This window comes from Dama dama, chromosome 31, assembly GCF_033118175.1.
Source record: "Dama dama isolate Ldn47 chromosome 31, ASM3311817v1, whole genome shotgun sequence".
NCBI classification, from domain to species: domain Eukaryota; kingdom Metazoa; phylum Chordata; class Mammalia; order Artiodactyla; family Cervidae; genus Dama; species Dama dama.
This window is the reverse complement of record NC_083711.1, coordinates 56072086-56099782: the sequence shown is the minus strand read 5'-3', so window position 1 is coordinate 56099782 and position 27697 is coordinate 56072086. Positions and strand designations below refer to the sequence as shown.

At 34.8% G+C, this 27697-nt stretch overlaps 1 protein-coding gene across 1 annotated transcript; it reads left to right on the top strand.

Moving 5' to 3' along the window:
- The first annotated feature begins 50 nt into the window (after nucleotides 1-50).
- On the top strand, nucleotides 51-27697 carry CIP2A (cellular inhibitor of PP2A). The gene is made up of 21 exons (XM_061134265.1): nucleotides 51-428; nucleotides 2182-2329; nucleotides 3391-3503; nucleotides 4350-4444; nucleotides 5707-5803; nucleotides 6663-6785; nucleotides 6931-7076; nucleotides 7451-7526; nucleotides 10312-10530; nucleotides 11967-12126; nucleotides 13396-13537; nucleotides 14860-14959; nucleotides 16432-16550; nucleotides 17472-17667; nucleotides 18351-18425; nucleotides 18514-18624; nucleotides 19994-20190; nucleotides 22285-22398; nucleotides 22657-22739; nucleotides 23646-23785; nucleotides 24993-27697. The coding sequence occupies exons 1-21, from the start codon at nucleotides 327-329 to the stop codon at nucleotides 25161-25163; spliced, it is 2727 nt and encodes a 908-aa protein (XP_060990248.1). The 5' UTR covers nucleotides 51-326; the 3' UTR covers nucleotides 25164-27697.

Below are 27697 nucleotides of genomic sequence, written 5' to 3'. Positions count from 1 at the left end.
AATTGACTTCTCGCGAGATTTCTCAGCTTCACGGGATCTCGAACTAAAACCTCGCGGCTTTTCAGATCGGGGGTCTGAAAGAACGACTCCCAGCCCGCCTCACGGACTCACACTGGGCCTCGACACCCCCACCTCCACCACTCCATCCCAGCCCTCCCTTTCCTTCGTAGGGTGCCATCCTCAAGTTGCCAAGGGACTTCCGGAGCTCAACCGGAATCGGAAGCTTCCGGGAGCGAGGGGGTGGAGAAGAAAAATCAAAAAAAAGCGCGGTAAAAGCTGGAGGACGGTGGTGGTACCCGCTCCAAGCGGCCCTGTGGCGGGTCCGGATGGACTCCACCGCCTGCTTGAAGTCTCTGCTTCTGACCATCAGTCAGTATAAAGCCGTTAAGTCCGAGGCGAACACCGCTCAGCTTTTGCGGCACTTGGAGGTAAGTCAGGGGCTCCGGGGGTGGCGGACTAGACGGACTTCCCTGTAGCCTTCGTTCACTTGGTGGCCGCGGCTGTAGCGGTCTCAGCCTCGAAAACAGAGGGCAACTCCGCGCTCCCTGCGCTGTCTTTTTGTATTGCTGAAGAAGTGAGTGTCACCTTTGAATTCCCACCCAACCCCAAGCCTCCCCGCGTTCAGCTGACGGCAGTGAGCAGAGTACTGAAAGCCCTGGCGGGGCGGGGGTGAGACAAAAGGTGGGGGATTTCAGCGTGTTTGGAGTTGACGGAGGAAAGAGCTCGGAGCTATATCCTTTCCTTTGCTTCTTATTTTCATTTTTCCATTGTAACAGGCATTTTCAGAGGTGCAGCAGTTCTCGAAGGTGGAGGTGCTAGAGAACAGGAATTAAAATGATTTCTCTCTTGTCCCTTAGGCAGTTTGCAATCTGAACCTGTTGCTTATTACTTTTATTTGAACTCATGTTGATCTCGAGCTTGAAAATTATTGTTTCAATTTACTCTGGATTGAGAACCAGTCTTTTTTACTAGTAATCATAATCCTTTTTTCTTTACCAAAATGTATTGCTCACAGTTTTTCAGTCCTAAAATGCTGAATTGTCACTTTTTCTGTTACTTCCCAGTGATTTCCTTCTAGAGTGTGCTTATTTTGTGTTAAAAGATACAATCATAGCTTTCTGTGATCCTGTTTGTGTTTAGAGTCTTAAACTCCGGCTGTCATTTCCTATACATTCATGGAATTCCAACTAATATTGACATCAGTTTAATAAAAAGTAATTAAGCTCAAAGTTACCCTTAATTCTATGTTGCAGCTTCTCAACATAGAATTGAACATAATTTTAAAATGTATCCTATTTATTATATTAACCCTATGATAAAAGGCTAAATTTGCAAAGATTAGAAACTGCTGCAAAGAAGGCTGTTGTGAATGGCCCAGCAACATCAGCCTTTGTTCTAACTGGTGTGCACTGTGTCTGTTCTCTCAAGGTTCTCTGGTGCTCCTTCCTCTTCTAGAGCTGCCTGTCTCCTAAGAATACTTGTTTTCTTTAAGAATTAAGTTAAGAATTTTAGATTGTAATCTGAAACATTTCTTATTTTTGAGAATAAACAGGTATGTTGTGAACCTGCTGAGCAGAGTGTTATCAAGAATTGAAAGGGACTTCAAAGAAATTTGAAGCTTAGAGATTGACTTCTATGTACTGTGTTCTGAGACTCTTCAAGAGGTTTACCAGAAACTGTTCTACCATTTAATTGAAAGATAACATGCATGCATTGCATGAAGTGCATTAATGTTAAATGAAGAGCTTGGTCATTTTATTTATTTTTTAAACCTAAGTGTACTCTCGAGTAGCTGCGACCTGTTATCATGAGATAGAACATTTCCAGCACCACATAAGTTGTCCCTTAGGTGGATTATTCAGATGTCCCCTGTCCAGATAAGTGGATTCACGTGTGCTTTTTGTAATGTCCCATAGGACAGTGTAACAGGCAAACCTAACCTAGTTAGTGGAAGAGAATTAGAGAAAGCTCAGTAGAGGAGACAAAACTGAGGCTGGAATAATTACATTAGTGCGTGAAGGGTAGGTGATCTTCCATGCAGAGGGAGCAGCGTGTATGAATTTTCTAAATTGGGAAAGAGCGTGGCAGTGCCACTTTGGAAGAACTGGGTTTTTATCTAAAATGGAGAAGAGGCGAAAACTGCTATTTCTTAACTAACACATTTTAATGACTGTTTTCTAGGTAATTTCTGGACAGAAGCTTACTCGATTGTTTACATCAAATCAGATACTACCAAGTGAATGCTTAAGTTGCCTTGTAGAACTACTTGAAGACCCAAACATAAGTGCCCCACTGATCTTAAGTATCGTCAGTTTGCTATCTCAACTAGGTAATGTATTTAGTTTCTCTTTTATTTTTTAGAAGATGCATGAATTTAGTATTTTCTCAAAGGGCAGGTTCCATTACAGAATCTTTCAGAGGATGATTCACATTTGAAAGATTTCTTTAAAAAAAAAAAAAAAAAGATTTTTTTGCTGCAGGACCTCTTGGAACTATCTTGTTGTGGATCTCTTGTAAAGGGAATATTATATGCATCCTTTTTTAAGGTTATTGGAACAGAGAATCTGAAGCATATCAAGGGTTCAGTGGTCTACAGAAAAGAATGTACCTTAAGAAATGTGGGCCTGCTTTCAAATTAAAAAAATACATGCACAAGTGTCAGTATGAACAGTATTAGAAAATCATAGCTAGTGATCAAAATATCATCCTTTTTTTGATAGACTGTACTAAAGTGAAAGTGAAGTCACTCAGTTGTGTCTGACTCTTTGCAACCCCATGGACTGTAGCCCACCAGGCTCCTCTGTCCACGGGATTCTCCAGGCAAGAATACTGGAGTGGGTTGCCATTTCCTTCTCCAGGGGATCTTCCCGACCCAGGGATCGAACCCAGGTCTCCCGCATTGCAGGCAGACGCTTTAACCTCTGAGCCACCAGGGAAGCCCAGACTATACTAAACCTAGAGCTAAAAGCTAAAAAACGCAAATGTTGTTTTTTTTGTTTTTCCCTACCTTGTCTTAGTTTTTAGGTTTTAATTCACCAGTTACTTTTTTTCCTGATTTGTGTTTGGGGGTACAGGGGAGATATTTCTGTATGTGGTTATAAAATTAGTACATGCTTATTTAAAAAAAAAAAAAGAACTGATACAGAAGTGGTAATAGATCATTTCAAATAGATGATAAAAATGTTCTATATCTGTGTTGTCCATTATAGTAGCCACCATGGTTGAAATCCTGAACTGGGGGGTATTTGTAAATAAAATAGCCACATCATATTTTATATTTTTATATAATGGTAAATTCAGTATGAAATAAGTTTTAAATTATTTATCTTTCATCCATGAAGGCCATAGATAAAGATGATCTACTTCGTGTCCTTTTATTTTAACTTACAGCTGTAGACAATGAAACCAGAGACTGTCTTCAGAATACATACAACCTAAATAGTGTGCTGGCAGGCGTGGTTTGTCGGAGCAGTACTTGCCACAATGATTCAGTGTTTCTGCAGGTATACACACCTACTTTCCACTTCATGCTTATTCTTACTTTCAAATCGGAATTGATAGTGTGTATTATGAAGTGCTGACATACAGTGTGCTACTGCAGGCTGGCATTAATACTGTGTGGTTAGGCACAGTTCTCACCATCAATAAACTTAAAAACTGGTTAGTCACATGTATGACCACTTAAAAGATTCTAAAGAAGAAAATTTACATCTAGCACTGTTATTGAAGAAAAATTCACATTATAACAGATTTTGACAGATTTATAAACATAGATATCAGCATTTTGAGGTATAAGCTGTTCGTATTAAAATTATAATTTAAAATTAGCATGTAGTCTCATACTGTTGAGGAAACATCCTATAAAAATTGAAGCTATAGATTTAGTCTTCTTTAACATAGGCTCAAAGCTCTTATACCTGTATTTGAGCCTAAAATGCCATCAATTGTAGGAAAGAAAAACATGGCAAATTAAACTGACATGAGATTTTAGAGTTGGTGAAATATGAATAACGTATATCTTAGAATTGACAGAATATATTCTCAACTTGCATATAAGTTTAAGATGATTAAGTAAGCCAGGTTGATGACACAATGCTGTGTTTGAGATAGAATGTATAGAAATGTGTGAGTCAGGAGATGAACTTTTAAGGTCTCATTAATTGTGTATGTTTAAGTAAAATCTCATTACTTACATGTGAAAATAGAACCTTTCTAAGATATGGAAAGATTTTTACTCTAAATGCCTCCTAAAATGGTTACATGCTCAGAATATGTGTAGGAGTTCATTTTTGTGATCATGCAAATATATTTTTATTTGTTTATATTCATTGCTATTTTCTTATTCTCAGTGCATTCAGCTTCTGCAGAGGTTAACATACAACGTCAAAATTTTGCATTCTGGTGCCAATATAGATGAATTAATTACATTCCTGATAGATCATATGTGAGTATGCAACCACACATGTAACCAAATAATCTACTGGTTTATTTATTTATTTTTTAATGTAGAAAAGCAGTTGATTCCATTATAAGCACTTACACAATTAGTCATAGAGAGTAACAGGCCTGCTGGTGAAACAAGTCACCTAAAATAGAGGTGGTGTCAAACTAGTGGTCAAGGACTAACTCCTTTAAAAAAAAAAAAACAACTCTTATCCAGGATTAATTTAACTTTAAAAACAAATATAAGCTATCAATTGACTCTTTTCTTAACTTAACTAACTAACTTAACTAAACAGTCTACCTGTGGTGTAACAGTCAGGTAAAAACATACGTCTGTACAACTTGTAGTCCCAAGTTTTCTTTTTCAAACCATTTCACAGACAGGAGAGAAATAATATGAAACCATTCAAGAAACACACTGACAAGCAAAAATACATGGGGAAAGAGAAACACATTGGGCTTCCCTGGATGCTCAGTTGGTAAAGAATCGACCTCAATGCAGGAGACCCTGGTTCATTTCCTGGGTTGGGAAGATCCACTGGAGAAGGGATAGGCTACCCACTCCAGTATTTTTGGACTTATCTTGTGGCTCAGCTGGTAAAGAATCCACCTGCAGTGTGGGAGACCTGGGTTCAATCCCTGAGTTGGGAAGATCCCCTGGAGAAGGGAAAGGCCACCCACTCCAGTATTCTGGCCTGGAGAATTCCATAAACTGTATATTCCATGGGGTCACAAAGAGTTGGACAAGACTGAGCAACTTTCAGGAACACATTGTGTTGGCTTACTGGTTTACTTTTTAACTAAAATATGTAATAATTCAATTTTTCTTAATTTTTTTTCCTAATTTTTAAACTGAGATAATGATTCCTGTTTGCTCATTGGATGATTTCAAGGATCAAATGGTGTAGAACAACTTCAATTTTTATAACAGAAATTTATGAAATGAATTGATTGAAACAGAAAAACTTACTGAAACTGAAAATTATGTTTATATTTAATCTTCTTGAGAGAATATACTGATGAGATAGCATATGATTACTCTGAGAGTTATTTCTATATTTTTATGCTACATTGAGTAGGATCATTTAGTTTCAAAACATGAAATAAATGATCAATACTATTCAAAACTTGGCAGTCTTCACATGTTAATCACATTGTTTTTGCTTATAAAACGGAAGGAGTTTAAATGTGTAAATGACCCATTTTTGAGTACTTTAGAAGGAACTTAATATTTTTATCTTTTATTGTTTTTTCTTGAAACAGTCAATCTTCTGAAGATGAGTTGACAATGCCTTGTCTAGGATTATTGGCAAATCTTTGCCGGCATAATCTTTCTGTTCAAACACACATAAAGACTTTGGTAAGAAGTTTATAAAATGTTTCCTTTGTTTTGTGGTAGGCTCACCTTTTTCTTTAAAAAGAAATTTAACAAGAATTTGTGTTGTCTAGCTGACTCATTAAAGTTAACAAAGCATCAGATTGACGTAAATAACTTGAATTACTCTAGCCTTCATATATGTTTAATTAAGACGAGTTAATACAAATGTTAATTTATAAATACTAGAAGTTTTTCTTCTGTAGCATCTCATTGTTTGTCCTGTTGAATAATATAAGAAATGCTGAATTTTGTGCTAATAGAGGGGAAACATGCCATTGGCAGTTGCATTTACCTCAGTCTTGTATTTCTATATAATCAATTACAACTTTCCCAAAAAGATTCATAAGTGCCTAGCATTACTACCAGTACTTGTGAGAAGTGAAGGAACTCAAATGAGGTTATTTGAACCACTGTTAGAAATATGTTAAATCAGGAAAGTTCTTTGATTCTTTAAGTTGCTTTATGAACAGTTCCCTTGCTGTACAATATTCAGCATTACTTGTTTAGTTTTAAATTTAACAGTATCTCATTTGTTCATGTGCTGGATTTTTCTGACCTCATCCTATTTTGTTGGTGGAGGTTATTTTGAGCCATGAAACTGAGAAAGGTAAACATTTGCTCATAAACTCAGACTACACACTGCTGTTTACTCAGATTGTACCTGTTTATACTACTATGAGCGATTTGTGAAAGTCCCATCTTACTCCTTGAATGATCTCTAAGTTGGTAATAATATTTAATAAGAGTTTACCTATTCTGTGCAAGATACACTTTTTAAAACAAAATGTAAGGCTCACAATTTTTTCATTCTAATCTATTTTTAAATTTTTTTCTTCCTCAGAATAATGTGAAATCTTTTTATCGAACTCTTATAAGCTTCTTGGCCCATAGTAGTTTAACTGTGGTTGTGTTTGCACTTTCAATATTATCCAGTTTGACATTAAACGAAGAGGTTGGGGAAAAGGTAAAAACTTTTTTGCAATTTATGAAACTAATTCTAAAGTTTATATCCTCTGATACTTTAAAAGTTATTGAGACTCTCTGAGTTTTAGGGTGGTATCAACTTAAACTTTTTTTATATAATATCCTTTTCCTGATTTATTTTTAAGCTGTTCCATGCTCGAAATATTCATCAGACATTTCAGCTAATATTTAATATTCTCATAAATGGGGATGGCACACTGACCAGAAAGTATTCAGTTGATCTACTGGTGGATCTTCTTAAGAATCCTAAAATTGCTGATTATCTTACCAGGTACGGCTATCTGACAAGTGTAGGACTGTTTTTAAACCAAGATGTATTTGTAGTAAATAAAATTGCCTTTTTACACAAAATAAACTTGGACTCTACTGATTCGCAATAGACTAAAATCAGAATGTTTTCATGTGCTTCAAGTTCCCATTCTTTTTTTTCTGACTTGAAATGTGAAAGTATAACAAGGATATGTGTGTACTTTTTACTTTGTTTTAGGTAAATAAGGTTGTGCCATTCTCCAGAATATACATATCTTGATTAATCTGTGCAAAACCAGTTTTACATCTGAACAGTATGATTATCTTATATAAAAATACTTTTAATGTATCAATTTCATACTTATCATTTGATGTATGTTTCTATTTTAAACCTAGGTATGAGCACTTTTCTTCATGTCTTAATCAAGTATTAGGTCTTCTTAATGGAAAGGATCCTGATTCTTCTTCAAAGGTATATATAGCTTTTTGTTTTTAGTTTTTAAAAACTACAATATGCAGAAAAGTACACAGATCTCTGAATCTTTGCAAAATGAACACAGCCATGTAACCAAGATCTCAAGAAACCAGATAGTACCAATATTTAGAACCCTCCTTGAATCCTCATAAACTGGCATAATCCTTTTGAGAAATTTTTCACAGTGCCTGTTGAACACATGTAAACCCTATGGCACAGATTCCACTCTTCTCTACATAGTTGAGGGAGATGTCAGTAAGCTCACAAAAGACATAGAGAGTGTTAAATGGAAAATGAAAGTTTAAAACTGGTACTGTTTACTGATTTTTTTAAAATGCAGATGCCTAGGGGATAAACCCAATAAAACATTGGGTTCTACTCTGAGATTACAAAACATTAATAGAAAAAACCTAAATAAACACAGATAGAGCAAGTTCATAGATTGGATGAGTTTACCATATTAGGTCAGTCAGAATTATAGCAAGCTTTAGGATTTTTTTGTTTTTGTTGTATATGGAAATTGGGAAGCTGATTATAAACTCTATATGGGTATGCAAGGGTTTAAAAATAGCCATGACTATTTTGAAATAAGTGAACAAAGCTAGAAGACTTATAGTACCAGATATTAAAGCATAATACAAAGCTCCAGTAATTAAAATAGTGCAGTATTGTCATAAGAATAAACAGCTAGCTCAGTGGAACAGAATGCAGTGCGAACAAACCCACAGAACATAGCCTCCTGATTGATAACAGTACACTCTTAAAAATACTATCATTGCAGTAAATGATACTGATCAGTTGAATATCCATATGGGGAAAAGCTGAATTTTAACCATTACCTCACACCAGATGCAAAGTCTTACCTCACACCGGTCTTAAAAAGATTGTAGCGCTCAGTGTGGAAGGAAAATAGTGAACTTTAAGAAGAAACACCTAGCAGAATATCTGCGTAGCCTTGGGATGAAGATTTTCTTAAACAGAAAACAAAAACATGGAACTATATAGGAAAAAATGTTGGTAAGTTAGATTACATTAAAATTAAGAGCTTTTCTGTTCATGAGAAGGCCACTAATAAAGAGTGAAAAAGTTGCTCAGCTTTATTAATCTTCAGGGAAATGCCGATTTAAATGGTAATACAATACCATTACACACCCACCAGATAGTTAAAATTTAAAATATGGATACTATCAAGCATAGATGACAATGGAAGGAATGTTGAGATACTCAAGGGCTGAAAATTGGTATTATCTACTAACATAGGATTTATGTATAAACTATGACCCAGCAGTTCCACTCTTTTATTTACCTCAGAGTTGAATACGTGTGTTCACCATGTATAAAATGCAGCAGCGTTGTTAACGATAGCCAGGAATTGTAAACTATAAATGCCTGCAACAGTGGAATGGGCAAATAAACTGTGGTATGTTTATACACTGGAATACTATGCAGCAGTGAGGATGTGTGAGGTGCAGCTGCATGCGAAAATATGAGTGAATCTCACTAACATAATGAGTGAGACTAACATAAAAAAATCAGATGTAAAAGGGTACCCTGTAAGATTGTGTTTATATATAAAGTTCCATGTGAGTTTTTTTATATAATATGGCAAGCTGATTTGAAAATTTTATATGGAAATGCAAAGATACAAGAATAGCTAAGGTAAAATTAATATCTGGTGTCAAAAATCTGATGTCAAAGTAGTGATTGAGGCATTGTCTGGAAGGGGACTCAAGGGAATTCAGGAGTTTTGATGGAATTCTCATGATCTAATTGCTAGTTACTCAGGTAATTCACTTTGGGGAAAACAGCTGGCTTTGCATTAGCTATTGATATTTTTGTTTCCCTGTATGTTATGCTTATAGAGAAACTGTAAATGAGAGTATTTGCTTCTATGTGCAGTACATAATCTCTGGTAAGGTATATAAGAAACTGGCGATAGTGTCTGTTGCTTCCAGGGAATGTTAGGTAGAGGTCAGGTCAGTACCTTTGACTTTGGAACCAAGTGATTGTATTATCTATTCAAAAACAAGTACTACAGTTTGTATTTAAAAGAAAATAAGTCAAAGAGTTTATCTTTTGTAACACTAAATGCTAATGAGTTGAATTCTATTAAAATCAGACACTGTCAGGTTGATTAAAACATAAATCCCAATTGTATGTCATTTACAAGGAACAGATAAAGGTAGAAATAAGGAGACAAAGAGATACCACAACTTTTTTTTACTAAGTTGGTAGTATGTTAAATAAGGTAGAATTTAACTTAATAGCTAATAAACAAGTTGATGTGGGATGCTATGTAATGGCGTGAGGCTCAGTTATGAAGCACAGAAGAAATGTGGACCAGAGAAGCAGGCTGAGGGGCGTATTGCCACCATTGTGTAAACTGTGGAAATAGCCATCCTTAAAGTTTTAAAGCTTTGGGATGTCATTTTGAAAATCCTAAAGTACACTTTATAGCAGTTCATAAATCTTAGCATGAGACAATATGTTTGTGCTGAAGAAAAATTAAGTACTATGGAAGGTATATAACATTAGTTGAAGTTGCCCATCTTCAGTTCCCATGGTCCTCTTAAGCGAAGTAACTACCTTTAACAAGTTTATTTGTAACCTTCTGGAACCTAATGACACGTTTTGAGAAATAATACTCTGAGAAAAATGGGAAGCAACTTTTAATTTTTGTTCTATTTTCTTTAAAAATAAATATTTCCAACTTCATCTTTTGGTTGCTTTGTACATTGAAGTCTAATGAAATAGACCTTAATGAAGCCTTTATATTGCACAGGTCTTAGAATTACTTCTTGCCTTCTGTTCAGTGACTCAGCTGCGCCGCGTGCTCACACGGATGATGTTTGAACAGCCCCCGTCTGGCAGCGCCATTCTGGGAAGCCGTTCTAAGTCCTTAGAACCTACTGTGGCTCTCCTTCGTTGGTCAAGCCAGCCTTTGGATGGATCAGAAAACTGCTCTGTTGTAGCACTGGAGTTATTCAAGGAAATATTTGAGGTACTAGAGTGACTAACAAATTGACTTTTCTGCTCTTACGATTCTCAGTAGACAGTTTTCTAAAATGTTTATTATAAGTTTATAATAAATTTACAATCGTTCATACCCTTTAGGAAAACTTAGCAATTACTGGACTCCCTACTTGTAGTAGTAACACCCTAGTTACTGAATTTCGTTTTTCTGGCCAAGTCCCAACTATTAGTGAGACTTCTGTGTTTTCACTAAATAACTTACATATACTCCTTTCAGCATAATAAGTAAAGGTATGACTAAGATTTGTATGGTTTGTTGGTGTATGACTGTACTTGGCAATAGTTACATTCTGCCTCTCCATCTCAGTAGATACTGTGCTGTTTTTATTGAGTGGGTTTTTAGGAACATTGAATTAAGTCAGTCAGATAGAGTGGAACATGTCAGGTATTTAAGGATATAAACAAAAATCCTTTACTGGGAATTCCCTTATAGTACAGTGGGTGAGGGCTCTGCTCTTCTTCTGCAGGGGGCGTGGGTTGAATCTGGGGTCCAGAAACTGATCCCACATGCCATGCAGTGCAGGCTGGAAAAGTCCTTCTCATAGAGGCCATTAAATTCTGATAGATTCTATTATCTAGGTCATTGTGTTTTCTCTGCTGTTTCCCTGTTTTTATACCCATTCTGTCTATACCAGCATTTTCCTAAATGTTTACTCTCTCGTGACTGTCATGACTAGATCCTGTGCACAAACCAAAATGTGTATGAGTGATTAAATATATTTCTTAAGGATTATCCACAAATTATTCTTTCTAGTTCATGTTGATCTTGACTTAACAATCCATTTTAACTTTGAAAAAGCCCTGTGAGATCCTTGATGGGAATTATTTGTGGTTGTAAAGTGTTAATACCAGTATCTCTTAGTTATTGTAATTGCATTTGGCATCTTCATGATATTTGTTTTCAGTACCTACTTAGAATAATTTTTAAGGCACAGAGTCCACTTTAAAAAGTCTTGTTTGAGACTGGTACATTTGATAAAAAAGTCATCATAGCCCTCAAAACTGGATGAAAGGAGACACAGGTCAAGAATATCTGAAGTAATTACAATTGACCCACAGGTCAAGAATATCTAAAGTAATTACAATTGACCCTTGAACAGCATAGGTTTGAACTACTTGGGTCCACTTATATGTGGGTTTTTTTTTCCAATAGTAAATACTACAGTACTACACAGTCTGCAAGGTTAGTTGAATCCATAGATGCAGAATCACAGATACAGGAGGCCAGGGCCAACTAGGTTATACTCAGATTTTCAGCTGCATGGTGAGGTTGGCACCCCTAACCCTCACATTGTTCAATGATCATCTGTATAAGAAATTTAAAGAGTGTTGCAGTTCAGTGATGACTATGCGTTCTGTATTCTCTCTCTTTTTTTTTAATCTTTGGGGTGGTGAATTCTCCAGGATGTCATAGATACTGCTAACTGTTCCTCAGCTGACCGTTTTGTGACTCTTCTGCTGCCTACAATCCTTGATCAGCTTCAGTTCACAGAACAAAATCTAGATGAAGCCTTAATAAGGAAAAAGTGTGCAAGAATGGTCAAGGCCATTGAAGTTTTGTTAAATATCCTTCAGTTTAACTATGGAAACTAACTGCTTATATTTTTTAGAATTTATTTTCTGCATTTTTACTGTCTTTTATGTCTTTATTTATAATTTTATACCTCTCATGCTTGAATCTGTACAGAATTACTGAACTCAAGTTTAAATTAAAGAACCGATGCTCACGGAGGAATCTCTTAGAAAAAGTTATCAAGACTTTTTTCCCATGTTTTTCTGTGTAAAACTTCCAGACATTTTCAGATATGCTTTTTAAGTTTGGTTTGTACATTTTTTATCATAATTTGAGGTTAGTAGATACATAAATAAATACCTTGATGTTCTCTTTTGATGCTGATTGCTGCCCCTGGATGATGTATGTTGTGATGGAGTATATCAGAGAAGAAAAATATCTTGGTAGTTATTATTTTAGCTTAGTTTTTTAGCTTGTGTTTTAAAAATTAACACCTCCATAAATGTTTCAATAAAGATGACATCACATGTACTTACAAAAAAGATAACCTTGTGTTTCAGAGCAGCAAGAATGTAGTCGATTTTGTCCTGCCCTATAGCACACTCAACATCTTTTTAATTTCTTATCTGTGCTGCTCCTTCTTAATTTTCTTCTTTCTTGATGGCAGTGATTCTTAATTCTGGCTATGTATTAAAATCATCTGGAGAACATTTAAAAATACTGACGCTTGACTCCTACTTCGAGAGACTCTGATTCAGTTAAAATAATGTGGAACCTTAGGATGTGAAGGCATGTTTGTGACTGTTTAAACTATCCAGCCAAGGTTGAAAACCACTGCTGTAAAGGCAGGATTATCTTGCTTGACCTTGAGATGCTTTCTAAAATATTTAGGCCTCCTCTCATTGAATAGTACCAAACTTAACCCCTTTTTAATAATAGATATTCAAGTTAACTTACAGAGAAATTGAGAAAAAACAAACAAGAAAATAACTTCCCTTATTTCAACAAGCATTTATTGACCCATTGTGAAACCTGTTAATAAAAAGCTAACATCCAGTGAAAAGCAGATCCTTTCTGTTTTACTTTTGAGTCAGAAACTTTGGTGGCAGTCCCATCTCCTGCCACTTGTCAGTCATTTAAATGGCTCTGAGCTCCTAAATTCCTAATCTGTCATTGAGCTAATGTAGCAATAATTACACCAAATTGCAGTGACAAGAATAATTTGTTTGAAATCATCCTAAATGCTGTAAAGTGCTCTACAAATATAAGGATTTTTTTTTTTTTTTTGAGAATTTTTTGTTTTTCTTAACAAAACTTAACCTCTGTGTGGAGATGACACTCTAAAAATGCATGTTGCAAAAATTCTCACTACTATCAAGTGTACCACTCTGATAGAACAACAGTTTACATATGGCAAGATTGATATGGGCTTTGGAACAAAGGTAGCAGATTCTGAATTATGGTGAGTATATGAAATACAAATGGCAAAATGGTAAGTCCAAATTTAATAAAAATCAAAAGATGTAGTGATTCTCATTCGTTTTCGAGGATCATCCTTGGGTATGTTCTATTAACTCAAGATATAGAAGAGAATTAAAATTAAAATTTTTAATTTTTAAAAAATTAAGTCATAGATCATGTGCTTCTGAACAGAGATATTAATATCTGTGATTTGTTTTTCATTGTTTAGGTTTGTTTGTCTTGTTTTAATTTATTGTGATTATCTACGAGTCTTTTATGCTTCAGTGCATTTTTTTTCTAGAGTTCCTTCCTAACTTTGACTTAGTAATTATTTTATATTTATTTAATTTTATATTTTGAAATGACAAAGCATGAAAAGAACAGAAAGATTATTTTTATTTCAAAGAAACCAATCACTGCTGAAAGTTTCTAGTAATAAAGACAACTCTTCTCTAGCATGTTAAGGCTTACAGTTAAATGTGGATTTTCACTGATAGTAATGAGATTATTTTACCCCTGTCCTCCCCTGTGAATTAAGTTCATCTAACAAGTGTTTATTGAGGACCCACTGAATGCTAATCACTATAATTTGTTCCAATTTTCATAAATGTCATAATTGTCAGTAATTGTACTCCTCAAGAATAACAATGATCTCTTTTTACTTTTTTGTACTCCTTTTCAATTAAAAAGCTGTGAAAAACAGCTTAGTATAATTTCTTCAGTACATGTTAGATAACTCTACATTCCTGAAGGTTGCCCTCTTAGGCTTCCCAGGTGGCGCTAGTGATAAATAACCCGCCTGCCAGCACAGGAGACATAAGAGATGCCGGTCCAATCCCTGGGTCTGGAAGATCCCCCGGAGGAGGGCATGGCAACCCACTCGTGTTCTTGCCTGGAGAATCCCATGGACAGAAGAGCCTCATGGGCTACAGTCACAGGGTCACAAAGAGCTGGACACAACTGAAACATTACCCACAGAGGCAGAGCTGCCCTCTACTGTTAATATTCTAGTGACAAAGCTAAGAATTAAATGAGTCCTGTTGCTAATACTGCTAGTAATTTCAAGCAAAAGTTGAAACATGTTGGTATTTGAGATTAGAAAAGAAACACTGTCTTAATTTAAACTGTTAATACCAGTTCTCTTTGGATCTTGGGTTATAAGGATGTTGGTCTCTGATATTTTTACTTCTCATGACAAACAGTGGTTAATCTTGCGGTTTAAGAACAAAGGTTTTGGGTTTTTATTTTCTTTAGATTTATGGACAGAAATAAGCTGTAAGCAATTTTTGAGTTATCTAAGTTAAATATGACTTATTTTTAAAGCAAACTTGCTGCTGATGTGATTTTGAAAACTCTTGATTTGATGAACAAACTTAAACAACTGGTTCCTGGTATGGAAGTAAGCTTCTACAAAATCCTTCAGGTGAGTTTAAACTCTTAAAATATTGAAGTTGATATATATAAATGTTTCCTAATATATGTTTCTGTTTTAATATTTTTAATCTTTAAAAGATCAATGTTTTTCTTAGAACTGGCCATTGGAAAAAATTTGCAAATTGTTAATTGTCTGATGTAACGTAATATTCTCACTATAGTTATTTTATGGAGTTTTACAAGAGTTAAACATAAGTGCTTCTGGTTCTGAAGTATGGAATATTCATGATAGCCCTGCCTCCACAGCCTTTTCCTTTCTTGTGTCATATTTCTGGTTTCTTTCATTTGTTTCTATTGGCTTTATGGTAGGGGAAAATGGTATTTATTTTGGAGTGTTTGTTTTTGGTTAAGGTTGATAAGGTAGAGTATTAAGGCAGGAAGAAGACATCTGAAAGAAAAGGACGTGATTGTGAGTGATAATTTGATAGGTGTGCAGAAAATAGCCAACTCACTGACTTTATTGACCATAGTGGCTAAACACGAGTTCTAAATGTTTTCCTTGATAGCCACAAAATTTGGCTTATAACAGATATTTAACAAACATGTGTGAATTAAGTTACTGTAGTAACACAAATGTCTCTGGTGCCTGTGTAGACAGGGTAGAAGCCAAAACTGGAACCTACTTGTATACTTGGAGAGCACGGGGCTTACAAGATGGGCTTCAGATGTTGACTCCACCACTTCTTAGCACAGACTTGAGCGAGTTGCTTCACCTCTGTGAGCTCGTTTTCTTGGCTACAAAGTAGAAATAACGATCCCCCTTCATGGAGGAGATATGAAGGGTTACCATGAGGGTGTTGGAGGTAAAAGCCATCTCCTATGGTGCTGTGGTATTTGATTATATTCGAGTACCTATAAGACACTCAACATTTTAAAATGTTGATAATTATAAAAAATTTATATTGTAATATTTTTCTCTATTAGCAACTTACTCAAATTTTAAATTGAGTCACACTGATTTTATGTCAATAAAAATTGATTTTATGTCAATACAAATTTTTTCACAATAGATGATTTGAGGCTTAAAGTATTAATGAAAATATTTGCTGATATGAAGTACTTATACTTTAAAGTATAATTGTTTCACTAAATTAAAATATTTTATGAAATTAATTTGAATTTTATTTTTTTACTTTAATTTGGAAATGATTTACCATTTTTCTTCTAGCCAGTTTTCCTTTTAAATGGTAGCTAGAAAAAGAAAACAGTAACTCAAATTATCAATCAGTTGTAGATGCTACTTTAAATAAATCAAAATATTTAAGACATGATTTTCTTAGGCACAGTAAAAGCATTCAAAACCTTTGCCAGATTTTTGTAAACTAACATTAGGTAAAGACTAATAAATACATTCAGACATCAGATAGAAATGCTTTAGAGTTTGCCTAGAATTGTTTATGATTTAGGCCTGTTTATTCACCTTACTCTGAAAGGCCTGCCTTTGCTTTCTGGTTTGCACAGGATCCTCGCCTGATCACTCCCTTGGCTTTTGCTTTAACATCAGATAATAGAGAACAAGTGCAATCTGGATTGGGAATATTATTGGAAGCTTCTCCACTGCCAGATTTTCCTGCATTAGTGTGAGTTATAATCATTTGCAGTGTATCTCTCGTGGTGCTAGAATATCCTGCCAGTTTCTTTAATAGTCTTCAGTGTGGACAAATTGGAAAATTAGTGAATTGAAGACTTCATTGTAATTCTTAAAATAAAAAAAAACTTTCAATTAAAATTTTTTTTATTTCAACAAATCAGATGACCAGATGTATACGCGTTTAGAAAATAGCTAGATCCATTCAGGTGATTAAATTTATTATTCAGATGCTATGCCTGTCTCAACACCTCTATTTAATGCAGTAGCTTCTGTACTAAGCTTACATCCTACCAATTTAGTTTCTCCATAGAAAGAGCTTTTCCTTCCCAGCTGTTTGAGTGCTAAATCTGAGTATTGCTTTCATTGACTAGATCTGGGTCATTTACCATGGAAAGGATTCCTAAAGAAAAATTCTGTCGTTAAAGAAGGTAGGATAATGGTCAGACAGAGTTATCTACTGTACACATCAGTTTCAGCCATTGAGATGATATTTTCAGAAGCAAGGGCAGAATGGTGGTCAGGTTGGTAAGAATAATATTGAGTGAGAAAAGGGAAGGGTGAAGGAAAACTAAAGGCCAGGTGTTATTGCCCATGGGTAGAGGGATGTTCTTACCAATACCAATAACTAATTTTTACCAATAATCCATTCTCACAAACTAGTTCTAGAGGCTCCAAACCAGAGGTGGGGTTGTCATTGTAAAGGGTTACAAGTAGAAAAGTTGTCCTCTGGCAAATTTTGGGTATTTCCCCAAATTCTGCCTCATCATAGAGTCCAAGATTATTTCAGAAATATTTGAAGACTAAATTCTCAAAAGACCAATTCTAAATGAGTCCCTAATTCTATACTAACTCTGCCTTCTGCTCTATTTTCATATAATTATTTCTCTTTTTTATTTTGATTCCCACTCAGACTTGGAGAAAGTATAGCAGCAAACAATGCCTATAGACAACAGGAAACAGAACATATGCCTAGAAGAGTGCCTTTGCAATCATTAAATCACAGTTTTCCAACATCAGTAAAATGTTTAACTCCTCCACTTTTGAAAGATAGAGTTCCTGGATTGAACATTGAAGAATTAATAGAGAAACTTCAATCTGGAGTTGTGGTGAGTGATAAATAGCCATGAAAAGTGGGATTCTGCCTGGTACATGCCAACTAAAGTGAAAGTGAAAGTCGCTCAGTCATGTCCAACTCTTTGTGACCCCACAGACTATACAGTTCATGGAATTCTCTAAGCCAGAATACTAGAGTGGATAGCTTTTCCCTTCTCCAGGGGATCTTCCCAGCCTAGGGATCAAACCCAGGTCTCCTGTATTGCAGGCAGATTCTTTACCAGCTGAGCCACAACATACCGACTAAATATCAACTCTTATTATAACATTTAGTTAAACAACTTTAGATGCAGATTTGATCATTGAAACATTATTTAATATAAAGAGTAGCAATATTCTGGAAAGTGTGGAAAGAGGAAAAACTCAGTCATAAAATTCCAACATTTTAATACAGCTATCAATTTTCCCTTAGTCTTCCCAAACCAGCCTACCTTCCTACCCCCACCCCCATCACCCCCAGTTTAAATATACTTTAAATTCCCACAAGCAGATCACCAAGATATTCTTCTGTCAGAGTCAGGTTAATGAAATGTTTTGATCTGCCTCATAAGACATCCTTTTTTTCCCTTTGTTATTGAGTTTCAATTATTTGGTTTCAGTAGGTGTTTATCTGTGTTGTTTTTTTTTATTGAGTGCTAATGATTTCTGATTTTTTTTTTTACTTTATTAAAACCAGGTAAAGGATCAGATTAATGATGTGAGAATATCTGACATAATGGATGTGTATGAGATGAAACTATCCACATTAGCTGTGAGTACAACCTTATTTTGTGTATCAGTTAAACCCTAAGAGATATTTTCCAGCAAATGAAGAAGATTTATGGTATGTTTTCTTACAGTCCAAAGAAAGCAGGCTACAGGATCTCTTGGAAGCAAAAGCCCTGGCCCTCGCACAGGCTGATAGACTGATTGCTCAATATCGCTGTCAGAGAACTCAAGCTGAGACTGAGGTGTGTACAATATACAGACATTTGATTAGTAGAAAAACAGATACATAGAACATGTACAAAATACTAGTTTTACCGTCATTATTGTGATTGAAGCACGTTGTCCTCAGCATTCCGCACAGCTACTTGCTCTGTCTTAAAACTCTCTCCCCTTTAATTTTGGTTACAGTTACCTTTTTTCTACCTTAATGCATATTCTTTTCCTAAATCTTATTTTATCTACTCACCCTTTAGATGTTGAGTGGGATTATGTTCTAAGCCCTTTTCCTTTATTTAGGTGACTCATGGTTTCTGCTCATTACCAGAATGCTAACTCACCAAATTTTGCATGCTGAGCCCAGATCCTTCTCCTTAAGCACTGAGTATGTTCTGTGTAGCTCCATTTAAATACATAGCAAATACTTCAGGCTCAGTGGAACCAGTGATGAACTCATCACCCTCCCTTTTTAAAAACGTATTCTTTCTTATGTATTCCCTGTTCTGTTTTTAGAGTTTTCCAAACAAGAAATCACAGGTTACCTTCTGCAGTTAGTCATTCATCACGTTCAGTTGATTCTACTTTCTACGTAATACTTTTTGCCTTGTCTCTGTTCTCAGGGCTATTTGTTACAGACCAGGTCTTTTTTATTTGTTCACCTGAATGACAGCAGAGCCTCTCATTAGTCTTCCTACCTCAGTCGAGTGCCCTCCTCTCATCCACCGTCACACACAGTCACTGGCTGTGTTTGGATCTTCCCATCCTCTCTCCTCTTCCTGCACAGTCATACCTGACGCAGTACTCTGATCCTGTTGCTTCTCTGCCGAATATCCTTCAGTGTCTCACCTTTTAGCTCAGAAGAGAATTTAAATTCCTAAGAACTTACTGCACAGGGATTTTAACTGCTTCTCATTCCCCATCTTCTTGCACTTCTTTGCATTCTTTCCAGTCAAATATATTAGATTGTTTTGCAGTTTCTGAAACTTGACATACTTTTATGTTTTCCTGCCCTTGCACTTGCTCTTCTGTATCTGGAATACCCTTTCTTCTCTTCTTTGTCTTTTAATACTCCTCTAGATTATTAAACCTATTAAATAAATTAGATCTATTAAAAGCTTTCTCCGTTTCCCAGGAAGCTTTTCTCTGGTCTTCCGTTTCCCACACTCTTGGTGACCCTTCCTCCCCGTGCTGCCTTCTGTATAGTACTTCTCACAGCGTCTGAAAACTGTGTGACCCCACTGTCACCCTTGATGATGTTCGAGAGGAACATTTTTCCTGTCACTCTAGACTGGCCTAATATTGACAATGAACAGATTTGTTTCATTAATTTTTTAAATGATAGAAACTGAGCATATTATATAAATGATAGTAGAAAAGTATTCCATTTTCTTTTAGGCTCGGACACTTGCTAATATGTTGAGAGAAGTTGAAAGAAAGAATGAAGACCTTGCTGTGTTGCTGAAGTCACAGCAGGTTGAATCGGAAAGAGCCCAGAGTGATATTGAGCATCTCTTTCAACATAATAGGAAGTTAGAGTCTGTGGCTGAAGAACACGAAGTTCTGACAAAATCCTACATGGAACTTCTTCAGAGGTAAATTAATAAAGTAAAACTTTCCGTGTAAAGTTAGAATTTAGAATGAACACACAGCGTTTCTCTTCTCTGTCCCTAAAGTTCTTTTCCGAACATTCATAGTGAAATGAAGGATTGCTTACTCAAATTCAGACCACAGTTGGAAACAGAATATAAGTGTCTCTTTCCAGTTTCATTTAGTCAGTCATCAGTCGTCTGGGATGTTAGCACCACAAGGACAAGTTGGACCTGTTTTATTCCCGGACAGATCTCTAGAGCCTAGAATAGTGCTTGATACATGGTTAGGCACTGCATAAGTGATTGTTGAATGACCTTAGTTGTCACAATTCATACTAGGTTGAACCATATGGATCGGCCGTTTCTGCAGATCAGAAGTGGTTGAATATTAACAGTTGTCATATCATCAACCTAATAGCATAGAAATTTGGATGTTAGTGTTTGACTCACCTTGGAATTTGTAGTCAGTATTTCTCTTTAAAGTCCTTGAGTGTAGTTTATTTAAATTTATGACAGTATCTGCAAGATAAATTCATACAGGTGAATTGCTGCTTTAAAGGGTATGTGCTTTTAAATTGTTGATTGATTGTCCAGTTTACCTTCAGAAAGGCTATGCCAATGCCAATTTATACACTCACTAACAAAGTATGAGATTGAGTATTCCTCCCCTTGTCACTTTTTATGTTTTAAGCCAGTTTTAATTTAACAAATTATAAGGAAGACCAGTAATATTTATTTCTGCCAAACAAAAATTACACTCTCATTAACTTGTTTATTTTTCTTTATATATAGTTTAAGATAGGTTAAGACTTGAAACAATGTCCTTCTTTCTCTGGTATTAATATAGAGATACAGAAAAATTTAACTTTACAAGGTCCGTGTGCTTATTTTATTTTTTTAAATTCTTTTTTTTTTTTTAAGCAAGATAATGTTTCTTTTTATTTTTTATTTTGGCCTCACTGTGCAGCATGCAGAATCTAGTTCCCTGACCAGGAATTGAACCAGTGCCCCCGGTGTGAAAGCACAGGTTCTTTACCACCGTGCCACCTGGGAAGCCCTTATTTTATTTGCCCATCAATAAAAAAGAAGGGTGGAAAATGTATAGCATCTACAAAATTTGTGAGGACACGGTAATTTTTAAATAGGATATTCTCCCCCAGCAACTTTAAGTCTGATTGTTTGAGGCAGCCCTGATAAAGTGGACTATTAGTGTTCAGTTAGGGTGTGAGACAAAGTAGACAGTGGTCCAAGAGAAAATAGGCTTTCTAGGATTTGCTTATGTTCCAGATAGTGAGTGAGGGGTGGGCCAGGAAGTCAAACTCCAGCCTTGAGGGGCCAGGTGGATAACTAATGAAGCTGGCTGGGAAAGTTTATTTGTAATGGTTGGGATATCTCAAGTCATTCAAATTCAGAATTTTACAAACTCTTGTGGGATAAATAAAACTTGTGCTGGCCACATTTGGCCAATACCACCATTTTGTTTATCCTCTGGAAGGACATTTTATGCTTAAGATAGTTGGGTGTCATAGTGTCACTTTGGAAAGGATTTTTTATATGTTTACCTTACAGGTAAAATAAGCACAGGACTATATGATGCAGAGCTATAAAGAGGCAAGAGAAACTTAAAATCTTCAACCACTTAATTCATTAATTTGATGTTTTTCCTTGAACATATATTATGCCTAACAGGCTAGTGATGATAGGTGTAAGTTTAATTTTTTTTGTTTTTAATACCTTATCCTTTAACAGAAATTGTTTCAGTTTCTGGACTTGACTATAAAGAAAAAGATATTATTTTATATTAATAGCAAATTTTGTAGTGCAGCATTCTGTAAATAAAGCTTTTTATCAATAAATATGAAGTTACTGTCCCACATGTTTCCATTTCATAGTGATTTTTTACCTCCTCAGTCAGCCAAAACATATCTTTATTGTCTTTTAGAGTTAACCTAACCCTGTTTATGTCTTGCTTGTTCACATGGCATTCCTCCTCTTCCTGCAGTATCTGCAGTTTAGTCAGAAGAGGTGGTAAAGAAGACACTCAGTTTCTCTTTCTCTGTGTTTTCCTCTACTGAAAATACCTCCTTGTCTTTTCAGGAGTGAAACTGCTGAAAAGAAGAACAAAGATTTACAGGTCACTTGTGATTCTCTAAATAAACAAATTGAGACTGTGAAAAAGCTGAATGAGTCACTCAAGCAACAAAATGAAAAGTAAAATTTAGTTTTTTATTTTAATTATTTGGATTTTTCAAATGTGAAATCATTTTCAAAAATTATTCTCTATATATAGAACATTGTTTTTTATATATAAAATTAACAGAGTTATTACTTATAGATATAAAGTACATATTTGGCAGAATTTAAGAGTGATTACTAGTCTTAGAAATTTCCTCTTAAAATACTTGTTGGAGAGAAAAAGAAATTATATGGTTCACTAATGTTTTCTTCTGTATTTTCTTATAACTTCAGAACTATTGCCCAACTGATAGAGAAAGAAGAACAGAGAAAAGAAGTACAGAACCAACTAGTAGACAGAGAATGTAAGCTAGCAAGTAAGTAGCTTGTTTAATAAATTGCCTATATTTTAATAAATCTTATGTTGGAAGAAAATCAAAGCATGAGTGGTTTTTAGTTTGCTGTTTCATTTTCTACTTCTCTCATTTTTTTAACCCTTAAATCATATCTTAAAAGTTCTCCTTTCCTTGCCACAAAGCAGTTTAGTTAGACTAAAAAAGCAATACATTTTTTCTGAAATCAGGAGTTATAGAAAATGATTGCCCTTTTTAAAATAAAAAAATTTTTAAAGAATATAACAGCAGGTGGCAGTACTAGGTAACTTATGTTGCTAGCTTCTTAATGGTAGTAACTCTGAAGTGATCTACAAAAAGGGTTTGTTCTGACTCACTTGCCTTAAAGCACAGACATCTACCTATGTAATTGTTCATAATTTTCTCTTGCCCTTTCTTTTCTAACCCTTAAACTCTATGAGGATTATCCTTCCCCACATTATTGTATATTGTATTTGGAACAAAGGAAGAGGGAAAGACATGGACAGTTTAGCATTTTCTATAGAATCCTGGGCTTCCCTTGTAGCTCAGTTGGTAAAGAATCTGCCTGCAATGCAGGAGACCTGGGTTCACTTCCTGGGTTGGGAAGATCCCATGGAGAAGGAAGTGAAAACCCACTCCAGTATTGCCTGGAGAATCTCACGGACCAGAGGAGCCTGGCAGGCTACCGTGAGGTTGCAAGAGTTGGACACGACTTAGCAACTAAACCACCACCATAGAATCCTGGCATAGGGGAAAAGTTTCATGATTTTTTTTAATTCATCAAATGCTATATAACTTATTTGTAGCAAGATGTTTCTTCTTTGTAATTGTCTGTCTTTTATAACCTAATAGCTTCAGGGTAACGTCAATATAGGACCTTTGAGTATAAAGCTGACTGTTTGTTTTAAGACCTAGAACAAAAAATAAAAGTACAGGAAGAAAAGATTAAAGTCTTACAAAGAGAAAAAGAAGGCAAAGAAGAAACCATTGATGTCCTTAGAAAAGAATTAAATAGAACAGATCAGATAAGAAAAGAATTGAGCATTAAGGTAAGAATCTATTACATTCTCATTTGCATTGAAGTGATTAAGTCTTATTTTGTGAAAAAGGTAAATCTGTATAAATTAGTGTTCTGTTTCTTCAGTAATTTTGCTTAGAAGTTACCAGAAGCTCAAATTGATCTGACAGTTGTTTGTTGTGAGGGCTCTCACAGTGTGAAAATTTGTATTTTCTAAAATTGTTACACATTGATTAAATGTATACTGTGTTGCAGCACTTGCTGATTTCAAGAGGGCAAAGAATACAGAAAGAGGTTCTCAGTTCATAATGTCACATACAGATAGCTACCTGTATATGTGTATATATATAACCGCATCTCTTTGCTTACAAGGATGGTGATAATAATAGAAGTTTGTATATATGTAAAATTTCATAATTTACAAAGGACTCTGAAATATTTTTCTTAATCTTCCTCACTTTAATAAATATACTAATATATAAGTATAAATATTTTCATCCTACAAATGAAACTGAGTCTTAAGTTACTTGCTCAAGGTTGTCACACAGCTATGTGAAATAGTAGGCATATATCCTAAGTTCATTGCTCTTTCTACGTTATCATGATTGCTTGAGTGTGGGCTATCTAGGTGGCTCAGACAGGAAAGAATCTGCCTGCAGTGCAGGAGACAGGTTCAATCCCTGGGTCGGGAAGATTCCGTGGAGAAGGGAGTGACTACCCACACCAGTATTCTTGCCTGGAAAATCCCATGGACAAAGGAGCCTGGCAGGCTACAGTCCGTGGAGTCACAGAGTCACACACAACTCAGCGACTTAGCAGTCTCACCGAGTGTGGTAGCTGTGGGTAATGCTTTCTGGAGCGACTACTGCAAGGAAGATGAGAGCAGACCAAGGTTAAAAGGGCTGAGCAACTGCAGAATATAAGTGACAGGAGAGGCACACAGTTTAGCTTTAATACATTTATCTTAATAGTAATTCTAAATGGTAATGAGGAGTATTTTCTGTAGAAGTCCAGGCTTAAAAAGACAAATTGAATCATGTCTTCCCAATCTGTTTATTATTAACAGTTACAGATCTTAAACTTATCATATAATTGTTAAGTAAAGCATATTACATTAATGTGCCTTGATATGGTTGTCTCACAAATAAAACATAAGGACATCTTAAAGCAGGTTTCTGTGAAGAGAAAACATGCTAAGTTGTTTTCTTCAATTTCTCTCTACCGCCCCCTTTTTTCAGGCTTCCTCCCTGGAAGTTCAAAAGGCTCAATTAGAAGGTCGTTTGGAAGAGAAAGAGTCCCTGGTAAAACTTCAGCAAGAGGAGTTAAACAAACATTCTCATATGATAGCAATGATCCACAGTCTAAGTGGTGGGAAAATAAATCCAGAAACTGTGAATCTCAGTATATAGACACTATGTGTTTATCTACTGGCAGGGTAGGGGAGGAAAGCTAATCTGTGACTCCAAAATGAGAGCAAATTATTATCTAATTACTAATTTAGTAAAGAACCTGATCTGACACATGTTGTTATTTGGTCTTAAATTTTTGCTTCCTGTTTCTGTATTTTGCTGCTTAAAGCTTTCTTTGGTTCTTCAGAGTATTCTTAATCTCCGTTATTTTTTCTAAGGTGTTTTTTTTTCCCTTTTCCTTAGTTGCTTTCCACTGTCTTCTGCTTGTTTATTCTCATTTGTGATTAGGTTTTTAAAATCAGGCATCAGTGAACTTTTCCTTCTCCTTTTATTGAAATTTAATTGACACATAGCACTGTATAAATTTAAGATATACAGCATAATAATTTGCCTTATGAACTGATGACCATAATAGGTTTAGTGAACATCCATAATCTTATATAAAAACAAAATTAAAGAATAGAAAAGTTGTTTTTCCTTGTGAAGAGAACTCTTAGGATTTCCTCTCTTAACAACTTTGATATGTAAGTTAAAGAAAGCAGTGTAAATTCTCTTTATCATGCTGTGTGCTACATCTTCAGTATTTACTTACCTACAGCTGGAAATGTGTACCCTTTGATCACCTTCATCTGAGTCTCCCTTCACCCCCGTTCAGTGAATTTAAAATAACTTTATTACTGCATTTAAAATGTAGTAAGATGCGTGGTGTAAGGTCTAAATTTTTAAAAAAATACAGTGAATATTTATAGAAATAATGTATAAAAATTAAAAAATAGCTGTTGTATTAAGTGACTATATTGTCACATAAAAACCTATAGTAACTTACAGAATTATTTATAGATACCTTTAGTTTTATTCTTTAAAACGTTACATATTCGCCCATCGGTATCATTTTCAGTCAGTTATGAATTTCTTATTATTAACATACAAATAACTTGGATTCTACCTTTGCCACATATTCAGAAATTTGTTAATTCTGATGTGAATTTCGTTTAATATATCATCTCTTATTGAAATAATTTTACATTAGGCCATTTAATTTTAAAGCATAATTTTATCCTCATTCATGTATTTCTTTTATACAAGGGAATTTTTTAGTACTTTATTTTGAATTGAATGTTTTAAGTAGTCTTTAAGAAGAATTTGTATATTTGTATTTTGGTTGATTTTATTGCTATGCTATTACAACCATTGATTTTACTTGGTGTATTCCTCACTATTTGTATCTCTGTTTGACTTAGGTAAATTTAGATTTACTTCTGTTTTTTAACCATAGTATATCTGAATTTATATTTAGAAAATATATTTTTGTAATTCACTAGTTACACTAAACAATGTCAAACTAATAAGTTTCATACATTTGTATGCATTTTGTATAGTTCTGAAAATTTTTCAAAAAGCATCGTGTCATATATTACATTTTAAATTGCTACTCATTCCATAAGGGGCATGTTCTATTCAAGATACTGAGCCTAGCTCAGTGCTACCCAGTAGACTTTTTTGTGATGATGGAAATGTTCTTTGTCTGCATTATACAGTACCATAGCCTTTAGCCACGTGTGGTTAATGAGCACTTAAAATGTGTCTAGTGCAGTGGAAGGATTGAATGCTTATTTTTATTTAATTTTAATTGATTGTAACTTTAATTTTCATCCAGCTGCACAGTTCAGATCTAGTCCATTCTTGCAAGTATGCGTTTATTTAAACCACTCAATTTGCCGATTCTTAAAAACCTGTGTAGGCAGAGACTGCATGTGTTTTTCAGCCTTTTTATAATACAGTAGTTTTAATCTGTTAATCTCTCTAAAGAAGAAAAACCATATTTCAGATTTAATGGTGAGTACTAATTGTCGTCCATCTTCATTTCTGTTTTTTCGTAGTCTTTCTATCTCTTGTAGCATCTTTCATATTCCTATTTGTCTTAACCTTAGTATATTGGATAATTTTTTTTTTTTTGCTTTTTGGTTCTGTGTACCTCAAAACTTTTTTTTTTTTTTTTTTACTTTTTGGTTCTGGGTAGATCAAAAACCAAGTGTGTGTGTATATATATGTGTATATGTTCTTCTTTTGTAAAAAAAATTAATAATATTAATTTATTTTAAGCAAATTTGAGTCTCTACTGTAGTCAGAATTTTACAGATGATTCCTATATGCATATGTCCATTTTCTAATGGTGAATACATGTAAATAAATATATTGGAGTTGTTCGTATTCTTTAAGAATTTTGCTATGAAGTTTGAATTCAAGTATACATTAACACAATTCCTTGTAGCCATTTACATTTGTTACTTGGACAAATAGAGTTTTCTTAAAATTTGGCTGGTTGGAGTTTATATAAACTGTCACCCATTTAATGTCAGGGCAAAAAATAAGTCATTAAAATCTAATGCTCTGTTTTAGAGAAACGTCAGATTGGTGTCCTTTTAGTTTCATTTATTGTATGTTGCAAAAACTAGTTATCTGTGTTAAAAATATAATAAGGTTCTGTCTTGAGCTAGGACTGTTCATTAAATAAAAATGTAACTGAATTTCAA

Excerpts from the sequence above, each read along its gene's own strand:
- CIP2A (XM_061134265.1), top strand. The coding sequence starts at position 327 with ATGGACTCCACCGCCTGCTTGAAGTCTCTGCTTCTGACCATCAGTCAG. Across the intron at positions 6,786-6,930 it reads ACGAAGAGGTTGGGGAAAAG|CTGTTCCATGCTCGAAATAT; the intron begins GTAAAAACTTTT and ends TTTATTTTTAAG. Across the intron at positions 18,625-19,993 it reads GAACTCAAGCTGAGACTGAG|GCTCGGACACTTGCTAATAT; the intron begins GTGTGTACAATA and ends ATTTTCTTTTAG.